General features: G+C 38.6%; 3 protein-coding genes across 3 annotated transcripts; 2 read left to right on the top strand and 1 right to left on the bottom strand.

Annotated features, from left to right (window-relative positions):
* Window positions 1-535: 535 nt before the first annotated feature.
* Window positions 536-9,088, bottom strand: LOC113673015 (uncharacterized). Its single transcript, XM_027189362.2, has 2 exons — window positions 8,436-9,088; window positions 536-2,298 (listed from the first exon to the last, which is right to left on the bottom strand). The coding sequence occupies exons 1-2, from the start codon at window positions 8,680-8,682 to the stop codon at window positions 1,883-1,885; spliced, it is 663 nt and encodes a 220-aa protein (XP_027045163.2). The 5' UTR covers window positions 8,683-9,088; the 3' UTR covers window positions 536-1,882.
* A 5,100-nt stretch (window positions 9,089-14,188) lies between these two features.
* On the top strand, window positions 14,189-16,448 carry LOC113673016 (uncharacterized). Its single transcript, XM_027189363.2, has 3 exons — window positions 14,189-14,319; window positions 14,708-14,902; window positions 16,283-16,448. Exons 2-3 carry the CDS (start codon window positions 14,712-14,714, stop codon window positions 16,302-16,304), a joined length of 213 nt encoding a protein of 70 aa, XP_027045164.2. The 5' UTR covers window positions 14,189-14,319; window positions 14,708-14,711; the 3' UTR covers window positions 16,305-16,448.
* Window positions 16,449-16,708: 260 nt separating this feature from the next.
* Window positions 16,709-21,418, top strand: LOC113673020 (putative methyltransferase-like protein 24). The gene is made up of 6 exons (XM_089182412.1): window positions 16,709-17,013; window positions 17,733-17,835; window positions 18,289-18,349; window positions 18,455-18,770; window positions 19,952-20,195; window positions 20,752-21,418. Exons 2-6 carry the CDS (start codon window positions 17,734-17,736, stop codon window positions 21,031-21,033), a joined length of 1,005 nt encoding a protein of 334 aa, XP_089038538.1. The 5' UTR covers window positions 16,709-17,013; window position 17,733; the 3' UTR covers window positions 21,034-21,418.
* The last annotated feature ends 269 nt before the right edge of the window (window positions 21,419-21,687 follow it).

The following is a 21,687-nucleotide window of genomic DNA, read 5'->3' on the forward strand; positions in this document are numbered from 1 at the left end:
TCGAGATTCCAACTTGCGAATTTTTTTTTCCAGGTTTCGTGCAAAGGGAAAGATGATGCTTCGGTTCCTTTGGTGACCTTACGGCTTAACGCTAAATTTAGATTGTTTCATTCTTGTAAACAAAAATTACACTCGGAACGTTTGTCAACTAATTGAGCGCTGTACGCTGTGAATAATTGACGTTCTAGCGACAAGTTTAGGTCAGATACGATGAATGAATTAAAAGATGAATAAAGCATCGCTTTAGCCGAAAACAAATGCGAAAATTTTAACGTGGTAGTCTTATATTTTCCGGATATCGTGCACTGTAAAAAAAATTTGTCGTCTTTTATTTATCTTTACTTGAAAGTGTTTTCCTTTTAGGACGACGACATTTTACTGTGTGGTTCCAATTTGAGATAAACGAGACGATAAGAGACACCCCGGGGCTCATGAAACTTCATCATGGATGTCTGCCTACTTTCCGTTGATTTCAACAAAAGTATGCCACATTTTTCCGGTCGTAATGGTTATTTTGAGCTTAAAAAAAACGATATAAAAACACAAGTTTGTTTACTCAGGTCATTGCGGTAGATGAAATAATTACAGTGTAACTGATCTCAAAATTGAAAACAAATGCTTCTTGAAATGTAAAAAATGTAGATCAGTTTATGATGATTTTTCCTTAATCGAAAATTCAAAGCGTCTAACAGGATAAATTACATTATGATTTTCGTACTAAAAGTTACAATTTGTTAACTGATAATCACCCTTGGAACGAAGTTGGTTCAAAACCTAGCTACAGTCTCTTTCTATTCTTTCCGATGGGGTTTTAGAGGTTCACCGAAAAAATAATTGTATTTTGCAGAGAAATTATTCAAGTTGTTGACATATCTTTTACTCTTATGATTGTTTAAGGCCACCGATTGTTCATTGTTTTCAATCCGGATGCTCCACTATCTAATGGAGCTCTACGTCAAAATATTATCCGGAGACTTCCATTCGACCTGATGTGTTACATTGAAATGCAGGGGGGGGGGGGAGGGGGGTGGTCTGTCTTCTACACCAGCGAACTACATCAATGAGGGTGCCATTTAGCAAAGAAAGAAAAAATCTTCAAAAGTACTCAGTGACGTGCATCAGAGATCTGACGAAGCTTTTTAGCTGATGCTGTTCAAATTAAAGAGGATTTCAAACCAAGAATCTTTTTAAGTCTCTACTTCCGCCGCTCATTACCGTGAAAATAAATGAAAAGAATCTCACATTGATAGCGAGATAACATATTTTGGTGATTTGATTGTAAATTCCCATAAGCTTCAAGCTGAATAATTCATTGTCACCTTTTGGAGAAGATACATATTAACCACTTCGAGGAGTCATATAGTTAAATATCACCGGCTGACGTGAGAAAGCAAAGCAGGACAGATTCAAACAACACAGTGGGGTAGTTAAACTACTTCCATCGCTAAGGAGCGAGAGGTGAGGGTTTTAGTAGTAAGAAAAATCAATCAAGTGCCACTGTTTTGATTTACATTATCCTTACATCGACTAGAAGTGAGAACAATGAGGAACTGAATTATATTGTGTTTTACACGATACTCCAACATAATGACATAATATTGACTTCTTTCTTCTCAGTTTAGTTTCTTTACAAATGTCGGTGTCTTTATATTTTTTTTTCCTGTTATTCAATACTATCTTTGCCAGGATTTCCTGTCAAATTTCCAGACAAAGTTTTAGACTTTGTCGAACTTGTTTTTTCCTGCTTAGTGACAACTCGTTGCAGTTGGATCGCAATTAAAGCTATTTTAATCTTCTAAATTAAAAAAAAAATTGCGTTCGGTTGTCGCTAAGAATCACAATTACTTTTCTCATGATGTTATTTTTCGTCATCACGTTAAGACTACTCTTTGACGCTGACCTCACTAGAACACTCTCCAGTGATTTCCTCAGTCTCGTCACTTTCAATCGTCGTTTCTTCTTCTTCTTGCTGACTTTCTTCCACCTTTTTCAACGATTTCTCTTTCAGTTTTTCTTCTTTCCGCGCAGCCTCATGTCTCCATTTTGTTCTCCTGTTCTGGAACCACACTTTCACCTGCGTCTCAGACAAACCCAACATGGCGCCGATCTGTAACCTCTCCCTTTTTGTCACGTACTTGGTTACCTGGAAACGCTTCTCCAGGCCTCTTCGTTGGAGCTGCGTAAAGACTGGGCGACACCATGGCCGGCTGGAAGTGCGCATGGGTGAACTGAAGGGCTGATGATGAATGTAGGCGAGCTCATGGTTGCTTAGAAACGGTCTGTGAATAACAGGTTGGTCTGAAACAAAAGTATTTATATTTATTAGTAAAAGCTTTCACATCGATCTGCTTACTTACTCTAATTTGACATTTCTTTTTTTCAAAGGAATATGAGGTCTGCACCGACAAAAGGTTCATCTTCCAACAAACATAATGTTTTTTTTAATTTCCAAATCGAAAATCAAATTCTATCTGGCGAAAATATGGCCGCGAGTAAATAAAACTTTTTAAAGCTACATAATAAAAGTTGTTTGATTATATTCTGGTGTGACTTTCTACCACGATGACAAAAGCGGTAAATATAGCGGCTCTGCATAAATTTCGTTAACCTATTCGTCGGAAGAGAAAGAGGATACCTTGCTCGACAAACGAGCAGAGAGAGTAAAATATGACTCTTTTTTTACAACGCCATGATCCAAAATTACGCAGAAAATACTCATCCTTGTTAACTCGAGAGCTCGTGCATAATTTGATTTAACTCTAAATTCTGAAGACGGACAAAATAGGAAATTTATGGCAGGCAGGAAAGAGAATTTATCTTAAGATTTTGAGAGTGAAAAGCCTAACCTTCTCATTAACTTTCCTGAAAATCAAGGTACACATATCTGCTGCTAATGTAGTGCTACTTTACGTTTAACTTCACCCAATTTTAATAAGTGTAAAAAAAGAAAAACGGTCTATCTAACCCAGATACCGTCCGGGGAGAGATCAAAAGCTGTTTACAACATAGCGCGCGTGCTTGCCTTATGTAAGTCCTATTGAGCCGCTATGAACAAAATCTTTATTTACGCACGCTCGTGCGTAAATAAAATGACGTGAACATTTTTTGTTCATTGTTGCTCTGTTATAAAAGAATTTGCTCATGCTTTTAGCTGTGCGTATATCGAGTTATGGATGCACTTGGAAAGTTTAGAGAGCACTCAAAAAGCTAGAGTTGCTCTCGGCTGCGCCTCGAGCTATTCTTACGCATTTTTCGTGCTCTCCAAGCTTCCCGCGTGCATCCATAACTCGATGTACGCACGCTAAACATGAACAAATTCTTAAATATCGAATAGGCCACAAAACACGATCACCAAAATTTCCTACACTGAAAATCTATGAGATTCACTGGCAAAAAAACGATAAACAACAAAGAACCTCAGCTCGCAGGGGAGGGCAAAAGCATATTTGAGCGAGATAGGTGTTAGCTGTGTTTGGAACTCTTGTAATTTCTGTTGTTATTCAAAACGTTGCAAAAAAAAAAAAAAAAAAAAAAAAAGAAAGGGACTAGGGTCAAGGTTATGACCATTCATTTCGAAAAGAAAGATTAAAGCTTTGGAGATTTGAGTTGAGATGAAGCTTTCACTCTGAAGGTGACAAGTCAGTCGAAGGCAGACAGAACTAAAAATCCTTCTGTTAACATATGCACTCTTTGTTAAGGCGTCCTTAAACTTAAGCGAGGTCAGGCATTTTCTTTCGTCCAAAGCCATATTTTAGTTCCAGATTTACGGGAGCTTATAAGACGGAAAATTTGTCGCTGTCTCGACCGATTGACTCGTCAGTTGACGAAATCTTCTTGCCGATCGCTTAGTTGTTTTATGAACGGGATGATTTGGGAAGTTTTTTCATGAACAAGGTGTGAAAAACATCTGCGCGCAATCCATCTGTATCTTGAAAAAAATTGAACAAAGACATCAATGACAAACGAGATTATAAATTCTCGATATTTCCGACTACCATTATATGTATTTAACAGATCTCACTTAAAGATGGATTAGCACAAGTGTCATTTTGCAATACATTTCACAGTTTCAACACGCAATTTTGCGCTTTTCAAGGAAACCTCATCATACTCGGGGCGTGTCTCAAACTTCTAATTTATGGAGGTGGTGTATTCATTCCTTCAGTTCGAGCCTAGAAGCGCCATGCCGAGTTTCATGCAAGGATCACACAAATGTTTTCCATCTTCACTCCACTATCTCTACCATAAATCTTTCCGTGCTCGAAGCCGGATTCCTTTACTGACATTAGTTGAATTTATTTCTTATATCTGATGCAAACTCCAACATGATATCATTATCTGAACAAACTCCTGGTCCATTCACTCATCGGAGTACAACGAGGCATTTTTAATTAAAATCAAATCATGTCATAAACGCAAAGCTTAGTGATATCTTTCAGCGTCAGATTGAAAAAGGAAACGGCGAGTTTGTAAACACCTTAACACAGTTACGATGACTGTACTATCGCAGAATCTACTTACTCGGGAAATATTTATTAACCCGGCCGATAATGAACAAGCACACGCCCTAATTAATCATATCGGAAATATACTTCAAAGAAGTCGGGAGTTAATACCAAAGGACTGACTATCTATAAAGAACAATAGCTGTATTTTTTACGCAGCTGAGCTAGGACTGAACTGCAGCGATGATAAGGAAAAAATTTTGGAAAGATGAAATGTATGTTAGTAACTTTCCTTTGTGAGCAGGTCGACTGGAAGCCGCTTTTGATAACAAAAATTAAACGCGCAGGCGAAATGAAAAATCAAAATGTGATTGATAAAACAGAAAACAAATCATGAACGAACCTATAGTGGCCGTTTATAATGGAAAATTCCATTCCTGAGATAAAACAAACGAGCTACACATGTTTAGTTCCAGCAGATGTAAGAAAAAGATGTTTATTAACTATAGGCTATTAAAGACCCGAGGAAAGCCTCATCGTTTGTAAAATAAACTTTAAAACAATCTGATGACCATTAGCAAAGATCGAAATCTTCACAGCAATTACCGCATTCAGCTTAGGTAAACAAAAAGAGCGGCACCAGGATGGGACATCAAATAAGCAAGAAACATCAAATGAGAAATACGTTGAAGAGAAGTAGAAGTTGAAAGATGATGATATTCAGTGAACGAATCAGGCGAATACTCGGAGAAAAAGAAGTCCGTGTGCTCCAAATAGGGGTCGAACCTACGACCTATCGATTAGAACTTCGGAAGCTCTACCACTGATCGCCAATCGCTCTGACGAAGGGCTAACGCTCGAAACGTCAGCTTTTTACCCTTTACGGTGGCTAATTTACGTTTTCAACCCAGTTGTTAACACTAAATTACCTGCTATACTCTCCCACCGACGCAGTACCACAGTTTCTTTAGAAACTTACCCCTTTGCTCTACCACTGAGTTGTAAGAGACTTGTGATAGGCGAGCGGGGACTGTATTTTGAACTAAACTGTGATGTGACTTTAGCGGAGTCTGTAATGAAGTTTGATCTTTCTTCTCACAATTTCGCCATTTCCAACGTAGATTGCGATATGTTTCGAATGCATATTGCGAGTCTTCTTCTTCTTCTTTTGTCACTGGTTCAGAAAAGGAGTTTATTGAAGTCGATGAGGCACGATTAACATGCGAAGTGACCTCATCGTGAAACAAACGATATAACCCTCTACTGCTATAGTATTTACCGCAATGAATAACCTCAAACCTTTTTTATTGCCTTATTCTAGCGACAAAAGATTACTGTAACAAAATTTTGCTTCTGAAAATTAAGGTTTTTCTAAAATGTATTGTTCCAGTGCTTTTCCCATGTCTTCGGAATGTTACGACTATACGCTTTCACTCACTGAAGTTAGAAAGGCATTAAGCTTGGGACAGGATATGAAATATCATGTTTATCAAATTATTACCCTGTTTTCGGAATTTCTGTGATAGCAGTATGGAAGATCAACGTCCTTATTTTGAAACTTTTTCGAAGCTTCGCAGCTACGACGTTTAACTATGTCGCCCAGAATTCTCTAAGTAGGAGAGGTCAGAAATGAATTGTGAAAATTCTTACGACCAAACGCTAGAGCACACGATTACCAAGAAGCAGGCATACTTTTCGCCCATAGTGTATCAGTTTCAATTCAGTCCTATACGAAATCAAACCATTTCCGCCACTCGATATCAGTTAATTGATAAAACAACATCAGCCAAAAAAATGCAATTCGGTTTTAGCACAAGGGTGCGATCTGAAACGTACATCAAATGTCTCTGTGTCGTGCAAGATCAGAAACCACAAATGTGTTTTTCGGATAGTGTTTATGATTAATTATCATAATGCACTTAAAACTGTAATACTATTTACACATTTCAGTTGAGGCTCATAGTGCTAAGTATGCGATAAATGCTTTTTTAATTCATGGTATTATGCATTGTCTTTACACGAAAAGAGGCACGAAAATTATTAGTCATTCACTTGCTTTTTTTTAAAACATTGTACAATTTTTGCCAGTGCCTACTCTGGGGTAATTTTTCCCCTATTGTGATATTAGATACAAATACATTGTATATGTATGTATGAAAATTAAAAATTTCTCCCTATTTTGTTCGAACAATTCAATTGGAATATTGAACTCTGAACTACAATGGCCAAGAGAGTGCCAAATACACTTACTCTTTGCTCCAGTGAGTGGACTATGAGTAAATGGACTATGCTCTTTAGAAATTTAGCTACCTTGTTGATGTGACGCAGACTTAAGCCTGCTTGCCACTTTATACATTTCTCGATTGCATAACAGTTTTCAAACATAACGTATTCAAACAAATCCTCGCATTCAAATGACAATTGCATCCATTTGGAATCTTACGAAAACTTAAGCGAGTGCTACAGCTTGTGAAATAGGGGTTTCCGAACGAAGGTTCCCCATTTTCAAAGCTGGTCGTCGCCAGTTCAAAATGTTTTTTTTCTTAGGACGAAATTTCAGCGCTTTTCTCCATCTATCTCGCTTTGAAAGGAAAAATAATTTTAAATTAGAAACTAAAATTTCTTTGGTGAAAGTAAGTTTACATCTATCAAGAAAAAGGTCCACTCTATTGAATTTCCACGAACAGGTTGTTTTTGAAAGTAAACTTATTGACAACAGTTTTGTAACCGCAATTAAATGAGACTCAAGTATTCAAACATTCATTAATTAGTTTACTCTAAAGACCAAAGGCTGGTAATTGTTTTTTAAACTCTTCTTTTCAACAGAAAAGTAAAGTGAAAGTCTTAAATTCAAAGTTGTTCAGTACGCATCCTTTAACAAGAAAGGGAAATTCATAAATGTCCTATCAAACAATAACGATAAAAACACGTCGTTGAGGTTCAGACCAAAACGCGTCAGTTTTGCCACTAAAACAAACCGCTGCCTGGCAAGTTATTAATCAAGAGTTTCAGATACGGACACACAAGACTTTTTGGTTTGTAAAAGCCTTATAAATTCACAGTCGACATTCGCTCGGTGCTGTTATTAACGAGACGCGCTCGCTCATCGGGCACCAATGAAGATAAGATATCACGAATGAACTGCGGTAGTCTCCTGTACAGTTTCAACGCTTGCGGGCAAGCTGAGCATACAACGGGTAACAGAGCTTAAAAATTATCTCTTTCCCAACATAGAGGATTATCATTTCGTCGCCATTAAGACGAGAAACCAACGGGGTAACTACTCGTCAGATAGCGCTGAAAAATAAAGAGACTTGCGAAGGTATGGTCGTTTAAAGTAAAACGAATAATGAGAGAAAGCTTGTTTCTTTACGACTCCGCAAAAGGTGGTGGACGCCTTACCAAGGTTTCCAGCTTTTTAATCTTAGGTCGCAAGGAATTAAAATTTCTAAGAGCCTTTCCCTATTATGCATGCAGCGATTTGCGCCGAGCTTCAGCGCGGCTGTTGTTCGTGACGCACGTCAGTAGTCGCAAATTTGGCCAGAAACACTTTAAAAGCGCTCACATTTTACTGGTTAAACGTTAAAAAAAACCCAGTTTTATCTTATGGCACCGGAGCAATACGTTTCACCGGTAAATGCCAATTGCACATAAAACGTGAAAAGTCTATCTTAAAACCGCAACTGAGTGGCCAACGCTAGTATTTGAAGTGATCAGCGACCGATGGATGAAGTCGTTCGTGACCATACCTCCTGCAAGAATAATTCTTTATTGGAGATTAAAACACTGTAAAGATCTATCAAATACTGAAAATTATTTGTATGTTTTATGTGTTTTGCTGAGATCAAATCTCGAGTTTAGTAGCTAATATTCGACAGAGTGAATCTACTGAAAATTAATTTGAAAACACAACGATTAGAGACATGATGCCATTTAGCACCACTCTGTTGGCTTTTTACGCTTTGTGTCTTGATTTTTTAGAAACCTTACCTGATTGTAACTTGCCATATAGAATATTCTCAATTCCAAACTTGAGGTTTCTGCTCGACGACGAGTTCGTTTCGCTGTTTTCAGTTTGTTCGCTTGATCCGCCGTGTGTGGCCGTCCTGTCTAACGATGTCCCGTAAACGGAGGGCGACGCTTGGATAGGACAGTTCCACACGGAATAAACATTGGGGCTGTGAAGCACCGGTACAGAGGCGCAGTTACAGTAGATCAAGTGAGGTGAGTTGAACATGCTGCATCGAGCGAGCCCTCGTATAATTCAACACTGACGCACAGTGGTGTCAATGTTATCCCATCAGGGACTGATCAACCTCTACTTACAGACCTCCCATATAAAAGATAATGTATGGAAAGATTGGCAGTAGATTGGCTTTATCTCTAGCATCAACGTCTGCTTGAGGATATTAAAGTCTTTATTATTATTTCACGGACATTCCAAATGCGGTTTTGATAAACGGATTTGGCAACCGTGTTGAATGGTACACGCGCTACGGAAATGCCAAGAAATGCACTACTTTTGCCACATAGTCTCTTAAATTGCGCTGTTAATAATTTTCACACAAAGACGCGCAAACTATTGCACTTTTTGCGCACTCAAAGGCCCATTTTTGCTTTACCTGTCATGCGTTCAAATTGAACTCGCCAGATGGGTCCGCCCTCCTCAATCAATTTAAGGGCCTCATTTTCTCCTGGTCATTATCATATCACAAGCACTCTATATCATGTTTTCAAAGGGTCAAATTTTATGAGTATCATATTTGGTGTTGAAGAATCACTCTGGGCTGCAATAAATCCAAGCACATTTCAGTGAACTCCTGTAATCTAATTTGACTTGGAATCATTCTACGATAACAATCGATTGGAGTACATTGCTTACAATTAGTGCGTCTAACAGTCTTCCTGCTGAATTACTAAACATCACTTTTGGCTTTCGTCGTTCCTCGCTACTGACTGTTGCGTAAAATGTGGCCTGTTAAGATTCTATTTTGATTGCGTATTGATAAATTTGGCGCCGCTATGTCAACTGAGTCTCCTTTATGACAAATACCACGTATATACCAGAGGTAAAGTAAAATTCGAGAACTGGAAGAAAAGAAAGATTTACAGAGAGGTCGTGTATTTGGGGGAATCCCTTCATCACTGGAAGCGACGAGGCAAACTCTCATGCAATGTAGCAAAAAGGAGAAGAAAAAATGGACACTTAGATTTATTCTCTAAACTAATTTGTCATTAGCTCAGTAAAAATTCACTGTTTTTGACATTTGGTATAATGTGTCTAATAACAGCAGTGGCCTGTCCACGCAAAACTGATTTGGTTTATATCATTGACAGCATTGTTTTCTTTTCAATGAAAACGTGATGGACTCGCCAGTAACTCCAATGACCCCACTTGATTAACGGAAGCCGATGAAATTATGACTTTCTTGACCAGTCGATGAGGTTATTTGTGAAATTTGGACTCTTTCCTGATACCCACGCGAAAAGCCTGAGAGTACAATAAAATATCCCACTTTAAAAGTATCAAAGAATCGAATCGAAGACAAACATATCTACATGGAAGCATCGCTCATCGGGCTCTATTTGGCTGGTCACACACGAAGCATTTGAACCGAAGGAAATATTATTCAAATATTAATCAAGCTTTGATAGCTTCTTAAATGGCCCCTCACGATTGGCCTTAACAGGTTCGTCAAAGCTGCGCTTGCCATCTTCAAGTGATTGCGACAAGCACAGCCGTTTCCTGCGGCTCAATACATATCATTCAAAGCTTTCAATAATCAGTGGTAAAAATTTCCTTTATTTATTGAATCAAGCGATGTTTGACCCAGCTAGTGAAAAGATTAGCAAAATAGAGAAGAAAAGAAAAATATGTCATGTATGATAAAAAAACATGCGTATCTACCGCACCAAGAAAATTCTCACGCTCCATATTTAGCACAATTACGAAACTTTTCAGCTTGGGTCATCGCGGTTTTTTTTATCTCCAAGATGGTTACATCATGCCCTTCTTTCTTAACCGAGATAGGCATGGGGAGAGTTTCAGGATGCAACGCAGCCAACGTCCCGAAACTATCAGCTCCCGCAACAGCTCTTGGGCTATTTAGTCCGGAGCTTAAAAGATCCCAGATCTACGAAAAAATTTCAGTGCACATAAATCATTTTAACATTTTGGTGCCAACGAAACAGAACCTGGAAATGAGTTATTCAACTAAAAATGGAAAATTATTCAAAAAGGAAACGTGATGAAATGTAGTCGAGAGGTGTGTCAGACACAAGCATTTTCCCAGACACTTTAAAGACTTTCTTGTTGCTGTCTAGGCTTAGTTTAATACTCTTTTAGCTGATGCTGAAGAGTTATTAAAGTGTCATGATTTCTCCTGTGCTCGTGGGAAGCAGGGTTTTTTCGGGTGGAACATCAGCACCCGGGCACGTAGCATTGGTTTAACCTGATTTGAGGAAGAATTTCCCAAGACTGTGCGAGGAGAAAAAAAAATTAGTCCCTGGAAATAGGAAAGGAGCTATTTCTCGCGGAAGTTTGAATGCAAATAAAAGAAATTGTCCAAACTGAGGCAGGAAAATTCTTTTCTGCTTTGCAGACCTTTCGGGTCGTGGGAAAGCTTGCCAACTCCTAAGTAGCTCAAGAAACGGCTCAGAAAGGACTTAGAATACACGTGCATTCCATTCGTAAAATCCTTATCCTGCTTCAATGCAGAGTAATAAGACTAAAAATTAAGCACAGAAACCATGAGGAGTCTTCATCTTACGGTCTAAGAGAAGTGAAACTCGACATTTTTTACCGAAATCATTCAATGAAATAAAACCTCAAGAGAGCAAGCTATTGCTAGCCACGTACCCCATATCCTCTCTCCTCTCACCAGCAAAAACCATGTATATGCGTTTTCGATGTAGGGAGAGAAAAAAAATGATCTCTTCATCCACTGGTGACGACTTATTTGTCTTTCCGTTACGCGAAAAAGAAAACGCAAATCGATTTTATTTTGTACACTCAACCGACCTATGCACTTTTTAATTTCTGACTCTCGTGAAACAGAAGTTTTCTCCTCCGTTGACAAAATGTAGTTAAGCTATAAAGGAAGAGGTACAGTTAGGTTACTTTAAATAACAAAGGATGAATTCCCAGGCTTTATTAATTTGTGGTCAGACGTTTTGTGGTGGGGAATGCACTTAACGCGGCGAGAGGCGCAAACCCGCATAGTTACCGCCATATCTTCTTCATTCCAGGCATTTCTTAAAATAAAGACTGTTTGGACATGAGAAGGAGAGACGGTACGCTAAAACGAATTGTCGTGACGAGAGTCTTGCGCGCCAAGCAAGTATTATTGTTATTGTAATACTTTGCTTTTCAGAGTTTAAAAGGCTGACATACATTGATCTTATGTATTATTTAAAGCCTTTAATTGTTCGCCTTTCAGATTAACGGCAATTCACGCCAAGCCCTTCACGTTTGGAAAGTTTTGTCGTCTTGTATAAACAGGGAAAAAGATTACTTTTTTGCTACAGAGACTAATTTGTAATCCTCTTATACGGATAAATAAATAATTTGGGACAACAAGACACTAGGTTCATCTCCTTGCTTTAAAAGAATATCTGGGAATTAAATCCACTGTCATTTTCAGGATTAGTCTCTGCGTTTCTGCTCTAACAAAGAAAATACCTAGGGCGATATATAGCTAATAAAAACTGCTATGCGGAAATATGAAAAACGTTATGACGACTTAAAATCATGGACAATCACTTTATTATCAACTTCGTATTCATGGCTCAAAAAGATTTCTTAGAATTAACTTTTTGAGATTAATGTTTCATATTTTGAGAAAAAGCGAAATTCCTTTTCATTAAAATGTGATTGAGGAGATTGCCTCTTTTTTTGAGCCTCGATCAACACGAGAAAATCAGGACCGCTACAAAAACTCTGAAGTTTCGTAGCATGAAATCTCCTCTGACTGAATGGCACATGAAGAAAGAGACTTTTTGTCTTACTATGGAAACTTGGCGGGATTATTCACAGCTTTAGGGCAGAGCAAATCTTATGCGACGCGACATTAGCAATCGAGTACGGAAAATCTCTCAACCATTGCAGCATCTTTGCTGCCAGCTGCTCCTACTCTCACAAGCTTTTTGTAAAACAAAGTCATGGGCAAAAAAAAAATCTAAGTTGTCAGTCGCGACCCCGGAACATCACTGGGCGCTGTCGAAGAACTGCTTTGATATTTATAGCTAGGATTTGTTGCGGTAACTATATCATACGTTCATGGCATAACAGGGGCAGCCATTTTTTCAAATCTGGTTTAACTCAGAGATTTAGAATGCGAGCTTCTACGAGATCAGCCAAGCTTAGAAAACTGTGCAGAACTTCGCAGTTTGCTGATAGGAACCACCGCACAACTTTGAGATAACCTTTTGAGATTTTATTGACAAAAATTTGAATTATGTGGCTAGGGCTGAGGCTTTCCTGCCTCTCAAATCTATGGAATTAGAAGCGTTTAATTTACATGATGATTTTGTTGTCCTAAGAGAGGGAGATGATTACGAAGCAACTATTAACTATGTAAACTACAACATCAGGTCTTGATGCATTCACTTTAGAATTTCTCAACACATTACACCCTGCAAGTTAACATGTCATGTATTACCTCTACACAAACATCTCAGGCGTGGAACTTGCCTAAGTCAACGGATCATGTATTGACGTTCTTCTCGATACATGAAAGATATTTTGTTTGACTCCAGATAGTCTAGGGGAAACGCAATCATTCAGGCTTAGATAAGTCCTGCTAAATCATACCATTTATAGGGCTATACTTGGTGAACTCGAGCTTTTCAACTCTTTGCTACACTACTCAAAAACACGTTGGGTATCAACTTGCTCCCGCAAGGCATAGATTCCTTGAACGGCAGGCTCTGGGGTCAGCGACTGGCCGAGTGAAACACTTCTGTGTATATTATGGGAGGTTTTTTTATGATGATTTCAAACAGATTCACTGACCCTAAATCTAAGCAAAACACACCGTGGTCACCAGTGGGAAGCTTTAAGAAAAGAACAGCCTTACCAGGGATGCAGTTCAAGATGGACGGTTATACGTCGTGGAAATCTGGCACACGTCCTCAAACGGACGCTCGGTGCTCCACTTGCACCAGCTGATATGTGCTTTGCGCGGTTGTCGTAAACCACCATCTCTTTGCACAAGTGATGCCCCCTGCAAGAGAACGACTTGCGAAAATAAAATCATAGTGACTAATGGAAGGACTGACATGCTTGGACAGAAAGCCCGGACCAGCAGTGAAGCATGCGACGAGCGTACATGCATAACCCAAGATTCACCGCGGGTGTGGCTGTCGTCGGATGGAGAGTTTATTTAGTTAGAGAAAGGGTACTTGATAACAGTTTTAAAATTATGAGAAGTTGGTCGGTAGAATCTGGAAAACTGTTGACAGTATAAACTGTGCTATACCTAAAATGGAATTTTCAAATAAATGGACGTCGTTTCAATTAGAGAGTAGGAACCGCAAAAACTCTTCTTCAGGATCAAAATTAGCAACTTCTGCTGTTGATTTAAAAAGGAGTTATAGAAAAAAGTGTTTTCTCGGGCTGTTGATTCCAAAAGGATGTGAGAAAAGGAGTGTTTTCGGTGTTTTCTTAGTTCGATGTCCTAACTGGTGGAAAGGAGGGGAAACTGGAGAGGAGGCTAATTATGCAGCGTGACGTGCGTTACGTTTGCGTGACAAGTCAGGAAGAAACAAACAAACATGGCGGACGACGGTGTGCAAGTATACAGTGTGCTCTGTTCAATATTTTGTAAAGAACTTGGCTTCGCTTAAACAACTTTCATTATTCAGAGATAACTTGGTGAGTTTTATGTGATGGTTCTTACAGCTCTATGATCGCTTGGGGATTCAATGTCCCAATCTGACTGACAATTCGAACTGTTAGGAGATTGCGAACAGCGTACGTTGCAAAACTGTGAAAATTTAGAAAAGTTACATTCGCAAATTTCGTTTAAGGATTTGGTCTTACTCATGAACGAATTTTATGCGCCTAAATTTTCAGTCTCTTATAGAAAAGGGAAAGGAATAGACCCTCTACACAGTCCATTGCTGTCCTAACGTACTTCGTAATCCCAGGAGTGTTTAAGGCAGCAGGAGCACTGATAAGATTAAATCTAGTTATTTGGTGATTTCTATGCAAACTATTAAAGGGTGTACCTGAATTTGGTGAAATAAATTCAACTCGTCAGGTGAATGGCTACACCTCAGAGGAATGACAAAGAGTATGGCCGCCCAGTGGCAGGATCTAAAACCGAGACTCGTGGCAGATTTGCAGGGGCTCATATCAGCCAAGAAGTGAAGCAGTTGTGCCAAATTATTCTCCAGATGGGTGAGGAACAACCAGATGGAACTTCTACTGTCACATTTCGACGCTTGTTTGACAGGTATACCAGAATATCAAACAAAGTAGTAGGAATGTTACTCAGGGCTCGGAAGCAGAATTTGGTTCACTTTGAAGGGGAAATGCTTTTCCAAAGAAGAGATGATGATGTTATTATTACTTTACTGCACATGCCTGAAGAATTGGAAAATGACCTAGAAGAATATTGGAACATCCGTGTCAACACAGTAGATCATACAGTTTGCTAAATCCTTACACAATCCCGTAGACATGGTCTAAGCTCTCTCAGGGGGAAATTTTGTAGGCCAAAAGCGCTCTACTGTAAACTCAAAATAAAACTTTGTAGCTTTACCAAACAATGTCTTTGCAGCAAGCCACCACTTCCTTTAACAGACGCGGACCATTTTACGCTTAGCATTTTCGACATAAAGCATCTCACTTAATTTTAATCTTCATTTTATGAAATCAGTGGACTTCACACTACTGTTCTTAGCAATGATTTTACAGCGGACACAAAATTTTACAGTGGACATGAATCAGGTCCTTTTAATAATACGAAACAATAGAGTTATGTACGCTGGCATAAATATGTTTTGGGCCAGACTCGGAGTCATTTTAGCCCCAGACACTCGGCTTTCAGGATTAAAATGACTCAGAGAAGGGCACGAAACATATTTATGACAACAAAACAGTTTGAACAAGTATTTTCACTCCTTTGAAGAATCATCAATGGTTTTTTTAGTACGTACACTATAATCGGTCAGTTTAGCCAGCCGTATTTCACTGTACGGCCCGCTAAATTCAAAAGATTACTTGAATTTAAATATTCCTCCGCTATTTGAATAAAATAAATATTTTACTAAGCTCGTTTTCTCGATCAGTAACGGAACCTTGTTTTTTTTCTGCTGCGATTTGTTGGCCCGCCTGCTGCGCGCTTGGGTCCTTAAAATCTGTCTTATTTTTGGAGCTCTTAAAAATGTAAAATTTTCTCAGACAATTGTAAACTATACCTTTCTCTCCTCAAGACAAAATTGTTAGTTTCCCATGTTTTCAAATGGTTATAAAAACTCGACCTTCATTATTATTCGACTGAAAGTAAAGACATTCTGGCTGCGTTACGTGTGAGGTGAATCATAATGTTTCGTTTCCGAAATTCATACAACTACAGCGACAAGTTTGCAAATTACTAGAGTTATTTCAATTAATGGTTGCAAATGACTGATTATCATTTGGTATTCGCAACGTGGACAAACTAATATGTGCTCGTCTAGCGAGTTGCTTGTTGCTGGATTGTTAAGGGTAATTTAAATTACAACGGGTACCAACAGACTAACAAAGCACGGAGCTTCCAGACTGCGCCGGTCTCAACTTGCACGTGAAGTTCCCTTTTGACTTTTTCTTTACTCAGTTTTCTCTTCTTTAGTTTACCCCGAAGAGATCTTTAGCCATCGAAGCTTCAATAGTTATCGGAAGAATTCAGTGTCTTTCCTAGCATCAAGTCAAACCTTCTGACTTAAATAGTGCAGTGTATGGAAATATTGGCCTGTTGGAGTGTCACAGTTTGCTGGCGCTTATCTTGGCCAAGCCACCAGAAAAAGTACGAACCACGCGCTGTACGAGATCTGGGATTTCTTCATTTATACGCGTGGCTGACACAATAATTGAAAGATGTTTGTAAACTATGATGGCTGCCGTTAAAAAACATTGAGGTGAGTGATTTAATCTGTAATTATATCAACCAGTTTCTCAGCAACACTTCTAGGAATAACAATAATAACTCGTAGGAAGAAAAATATTCGTCGAATACCTATAGAAGTTGAAATTAAAAAATCAACAAAATCGATTTCAGGAGTGGCTTTGTTCTCGTGAATAGAACTGAAAGCGAGCAAGATTATTATTTTGTTAGCTTCACCGTCGCTCGATCTGAAATCTTTAGCTGTTCTTTGCGAAGAAGAAATCACTCCAAGATCAAGAGAGAAGCTGGAATAAATGCAAATTGAAGACGGTGATTCAGGATAAAACACAAAGATTTTTCCGCGTGTCTGTTCGGTAATGGTGGATTACAGATAACGTAAAAACGTTGATGGTGATTCTAAATCGATAGATGAACAGTTAAAGAAAGTGGCTGTAGGTTCGAGATAATATTCGTACCAGGTGGTTGAAACTTTCTACAAATTAATATTCCTCTATATTGGATTAAAAAAGAATCTTTAAATGCATATTTGTTTTCGTTAAAAATGTCATTATGGTGATCAATTACTTCGCAAGTATAAATTATTAGTCTGAAATTTCCATCATTTTATTTTTATGTTATACACTTAGTCATAAGAAGTCGTCCAACTGCAAACTGCATTGGAACTACGTAGCCAATTTCTATCTATATCAGAACAGACATATTGTGATAAAGTAGGATCGATTTGTTTTGTTCAGTGACAAAGACTGAAAAAAGAGGAAAAATTACAAATGGCTTGGTAAGGCTCGACTGTTCGGCCTGTAGCCCTGTTGAGGTATTTTTGAAGATGCTAAGAATTCGGTTAGTTGTTTCTCGTCACTGCCGGTTAAACTCATCACTAGTAAATGAACCACTTATAGAACGAAAATGAAGCAATTACTTTCGACACTTAGTTAAAAATTGTCCTATTCAGGTATAACTGACTACTTGTCACTAATACTTGTATTGGGGATCTCACGCAACAGCGTGACGCGCGCATAACGTAAAAACGTTGAACTGGCGCAGAAAAGAGCGCAGAAAACCAAATTACAAGGTAAAACAAAACAGAACATTTGAATTTTCACTGTTCAGTTTTTTGGGGGGTTGCTTCATCCCAGTATCACATTTTTACTTTATTTTTGTTATTTTTCTCCTTGCGCAGAATGTTTCTCGATCGATATTATCGTCGTCGTCGCTGGATTGTGGGTGGTACTTTGGTGTCTATTGCTGTCATATCGATGATGCTAGTCCCTCCCCCTAGGGCGGTGAGTGTCAAAACCTCTAACATTACGTGTCAACGAGTTTCTTTTTCTAACGAACATTTAGGTATTTTCTTGATAGTTTTCCGCATTTTGATGAAATACTTTCAATCAGAGCCATTTGTAAACTTTCAAAAAGTTAGAGTGAGCGGCTTAGTATTGAGCTCAAACCTCTTAAAGCAGTTAGCTGTGTAGTGAACTAAATATATCTGTAGAGAATAAAGCCACTGTAAAAATATGCACGAGTATATTGACTGGAATATGGTGGAATTGTAGGTCGTGATACTCCGGGCAAGAAACATGATTTTTCAATGAGACGAAATATCTGAAAGCTCCAAAAACAACCATTGAGGGGCACATTAGTGAGATATATTATTAGACTTAGAATGTTCAATTCTTAAGTTGTCACTAAATATAGTCCGTAAATTCCTGTAAACCATTTTTTGACGCCCTCTGCAGATCCCTCTGTTTTTCACTGAGAATGTAACCCAGACGAGAAGAGAAACCGATGAAGTTACAGGTAACAAAAAGAGAATTCTAACGTATAAAACTGCATTGAGTGCATTATGGTTCATTCACTTATTCAGTCATATGCCTCTAACGCACTCTAAATGTATTTTAACAGGGCTCAAGAAAGCAGAAACAGAATCTATACAAAACCCAAGCTTCACTCTCAAGGAACCACAGATGTTAAGCACTCCACCGCCCACACCGAGCATATTTACTTACGTAGAAGAACCTCCCGTTGAAAACGAAATGAAGAGGTTCATGACGGCGCTTTCAACGCAGGGGGCTGTTTGCTCTGACGTACGTCGAATAGGAGGCTTACCGCAAGGTCCTCACGGAGCCCCTCGTCCGCTTGGCCCTGATGGGATGTGGTATGTTTGTTTTGACGAGGAGGTTCATTTAGAGTCCGGGTCTTGTATCGTTTACTCCTTTGGGTAAGTTACTGAGGTGTTTACCATTGGTCGAATGTGATAATCTAGCTAGACTGTGATGGTCATGACAAAACTGGTTGGGCATTTTGTAAAAAGTTTCTGTGGTGATACAAAATTTCATTTGAACAGAGGATACAGTTTATCAGTTGATTATCTGATTTAGACGTCGGTTTAAATGATAACGTTATAGAATTCGTCCTGTATGAAAAGAACAGATTAACATGCTATTGGGTTCTAGATAGCTGATGGTAAATACATTAAGAGATTCTTGTTGTGGTCTTGACATTCGCCTTTTGAACAAACATGACCGGGCCGCGTTTGTTCAAAAAGGGATTAACGGGATGAGACGATCTGCGGTGGCCATTAGTTATTTATATGGTCGACGCGAAATAATTGTCTTTCAATTAGACAGCCAGTGCCTAATGTGTTTCACTAGCCTCGTACCTTCACTGCCAGTTTAAAATTTTCCAGAACTACATTGGTTTCAGCTCACTACATGAGGGTCTCCATGAGGTTAACTGTAAGCCGTAAAATGGTAAAAAAAATGTAGCCGTCAGGCGTAAAAAATTGAAAAATTTTAACTGTTAGTAGTAAAAAAAAGTTAACCGTAAAGACTTTCAGGTGATCACAATGGAAAGATATTAACTGTTAGCCGTAAATTGGCCAAATTTTAAATTTTACCTATCGACGTAAAAGCCATCACCCCATTTAGGCCTTCCTGCATGTGGTCCGTGATTGGCCATCTCTTCAACCAAAACAAAAGCAATGTGATGGCGACACAAAAATTCGTTTTTCTCCGCACTTTGAATAGATCTAACAGCTGAGATTCCCGTGTTCGAATCCCTTCGAAGCTCATGTTGTTTCGGGGTTCCTTTTGCAGTAGCTTAGGCCCTCATTCGACATTCCATATTGTTGTCCATACAGTTTGTTTGTTTTTTCTTTGAGATCTCCCTGGCTCCTTATGTCATTTCCTATTTTCTTATTAGCTGTTCTGACTACCTGCCTTTTTTCGACGGTGATCAGTGAGATGACCTCAACGGTTCGAGCTTGCCTTCAGGAAACAATCAAAGCAAGATTAAATTTACGCTTGCATGTTGCTACATTTTCTTTAAAACTTTTAAAAAAGTTTAAAACTTTAAATTTCAAAAGAATTAAGATATTTACTTGCTGCTGATTCCTTATAGAACAGGGGATGACTTTTCCTTTGATGAAAAAATGGTCGAACATGGCTGCAGGGTGTTTGCTTTTGATCCCTCCATGGGAAAAGAAGACCATAACCATAGTGCTGGCGTAATGTTCTATAACCTAGCCCTGTCAGACGAGAATCTCGAAGGACAAAATGATCCTCCCCCTATTAATCCATTTGACAGGAATGGATGGAAGACAAGAACGCTAAACGCCATTTTACAGGAACTAGGTCATGATAAGGTATTATATTTGTTTAAATTCCTGCTGAGATAGCATAGGCTTTGAAGATTCTGTTGTTATTAACGCTACAAACATAAAAAAGGTGGGTGGGTCGGTGAAAATTTAGTCCTCTTTCGTTTCAACGTCTATCCTCATTTCAGTTTACTTGTCTGCAAGTTTGAAAGGCAGTGTGAAAAGTCAGCTGTCCAACTATCTAAATTTCAACTGAAGCTGGGTAACTTGTTCACTTCATATTTTCCTTGATTTTGATTGGTTATTATTGGTAAGGTAATTCATAGTCATTGGTTAGTGGGATTTGATGCATTATTTCTATTGGCCAGTTTACCGTTCAATTTGACCAGTTCTCGGAGTACACGTATTCTTGCATGTAATTGGGAAAGCCACATCCGACGGTTACATACCGCACCAGTCAATTAACCGCCCAACAAATATAGATTTGTGCATTTTGTTATTTACATAATAATAAGAAATACAGCGAAATACAGTCCAAGTTGGCGAGGTAATAGCCATTCGTTATCAAACCTTTCTATTCTTCGACACTTTTTACTGTCCCTAGAGAGAAATTGACATTCTAAAGATGGACATTGAATCTGATGAGTGGAAGTGCTTACGTCATATGCTTAGCCAAGGCACTTTGTTACGTCACGTGAGACAGCTCGACGTAGAATATCATGTGATCATGCTAACACCAGAAGCACTGAGGCAGTACTACAGTATAGCAAAGTGGCTCGTGAGACAAGGATTCAGAATATTTCATTCCAGAAGAAATCCTTACTGCCAGGAATGCTGGGAAATGTCATATATCAACTCTAACTTAGTGAAATTGACACCAAATTAATTTGTTTTTTCAAGTCACCGTCATCTAGCATCATTCTGCCTCAATATACTTCATTCACTGTCACTAAACATCGTTTACCTTCGTTGAACAAACGATTGCACACAACTCATCGAGGTTTTTTACCGCTGACCATATGAAATCCCGTAAGCAAGATCACGTGGGACGGTCGAGTTGTTGTAAAAATTCTTATTCTGACTACACTCAGACGAGTTATTCAATGTGAAAAATTTATATAGGATGAGTCAGCCAGTCTTGTAGTTTACGCATCCTGATATGATTTTAACATGTGTACACTGAAAACTAAGTCCTCTACAAAAAGAACCTGTGCTACGCCAGATACAAAAAACCACTAAAATACCACTCTTTAGAAGTGGCAAAAAATATGTGGAAACGTATTCTTCATCTAATGCAGCAGCACAATATCACGAGGAAAGGGTAAACTAACCTGGTTAAACTGCTAATCACCAAGAAAAATCAATGAATGAAGTGATATTTTACAGGGATTTGGAAAACGAAAATTGCATCACAACAACAACAACAACAACAAAAAAAGTGGTCGAACATAACACTGACCGACCTAGAATGACTTAATTTTCCCGCGAAACGCTTAAATAATCCGAAACTTCCATGATCCCAAGCGAACCTCTTCGACGT

This window comes from Pocillopora damicornis, chromosome 9 (genome assembly GCF_964200805.1).
Source record: "Pocillopora damicornis chromosome 9, jaPocDami1.2, whole genome shotgun sequence".
Taxonomy (NCBI): domain Eukaryota; kingdom Metazoa; phylum Cnidaria; class Anthozoa; order Scleractinia; family Pocilloporidae; genus Pocillopora; species Pocillopora damicornis.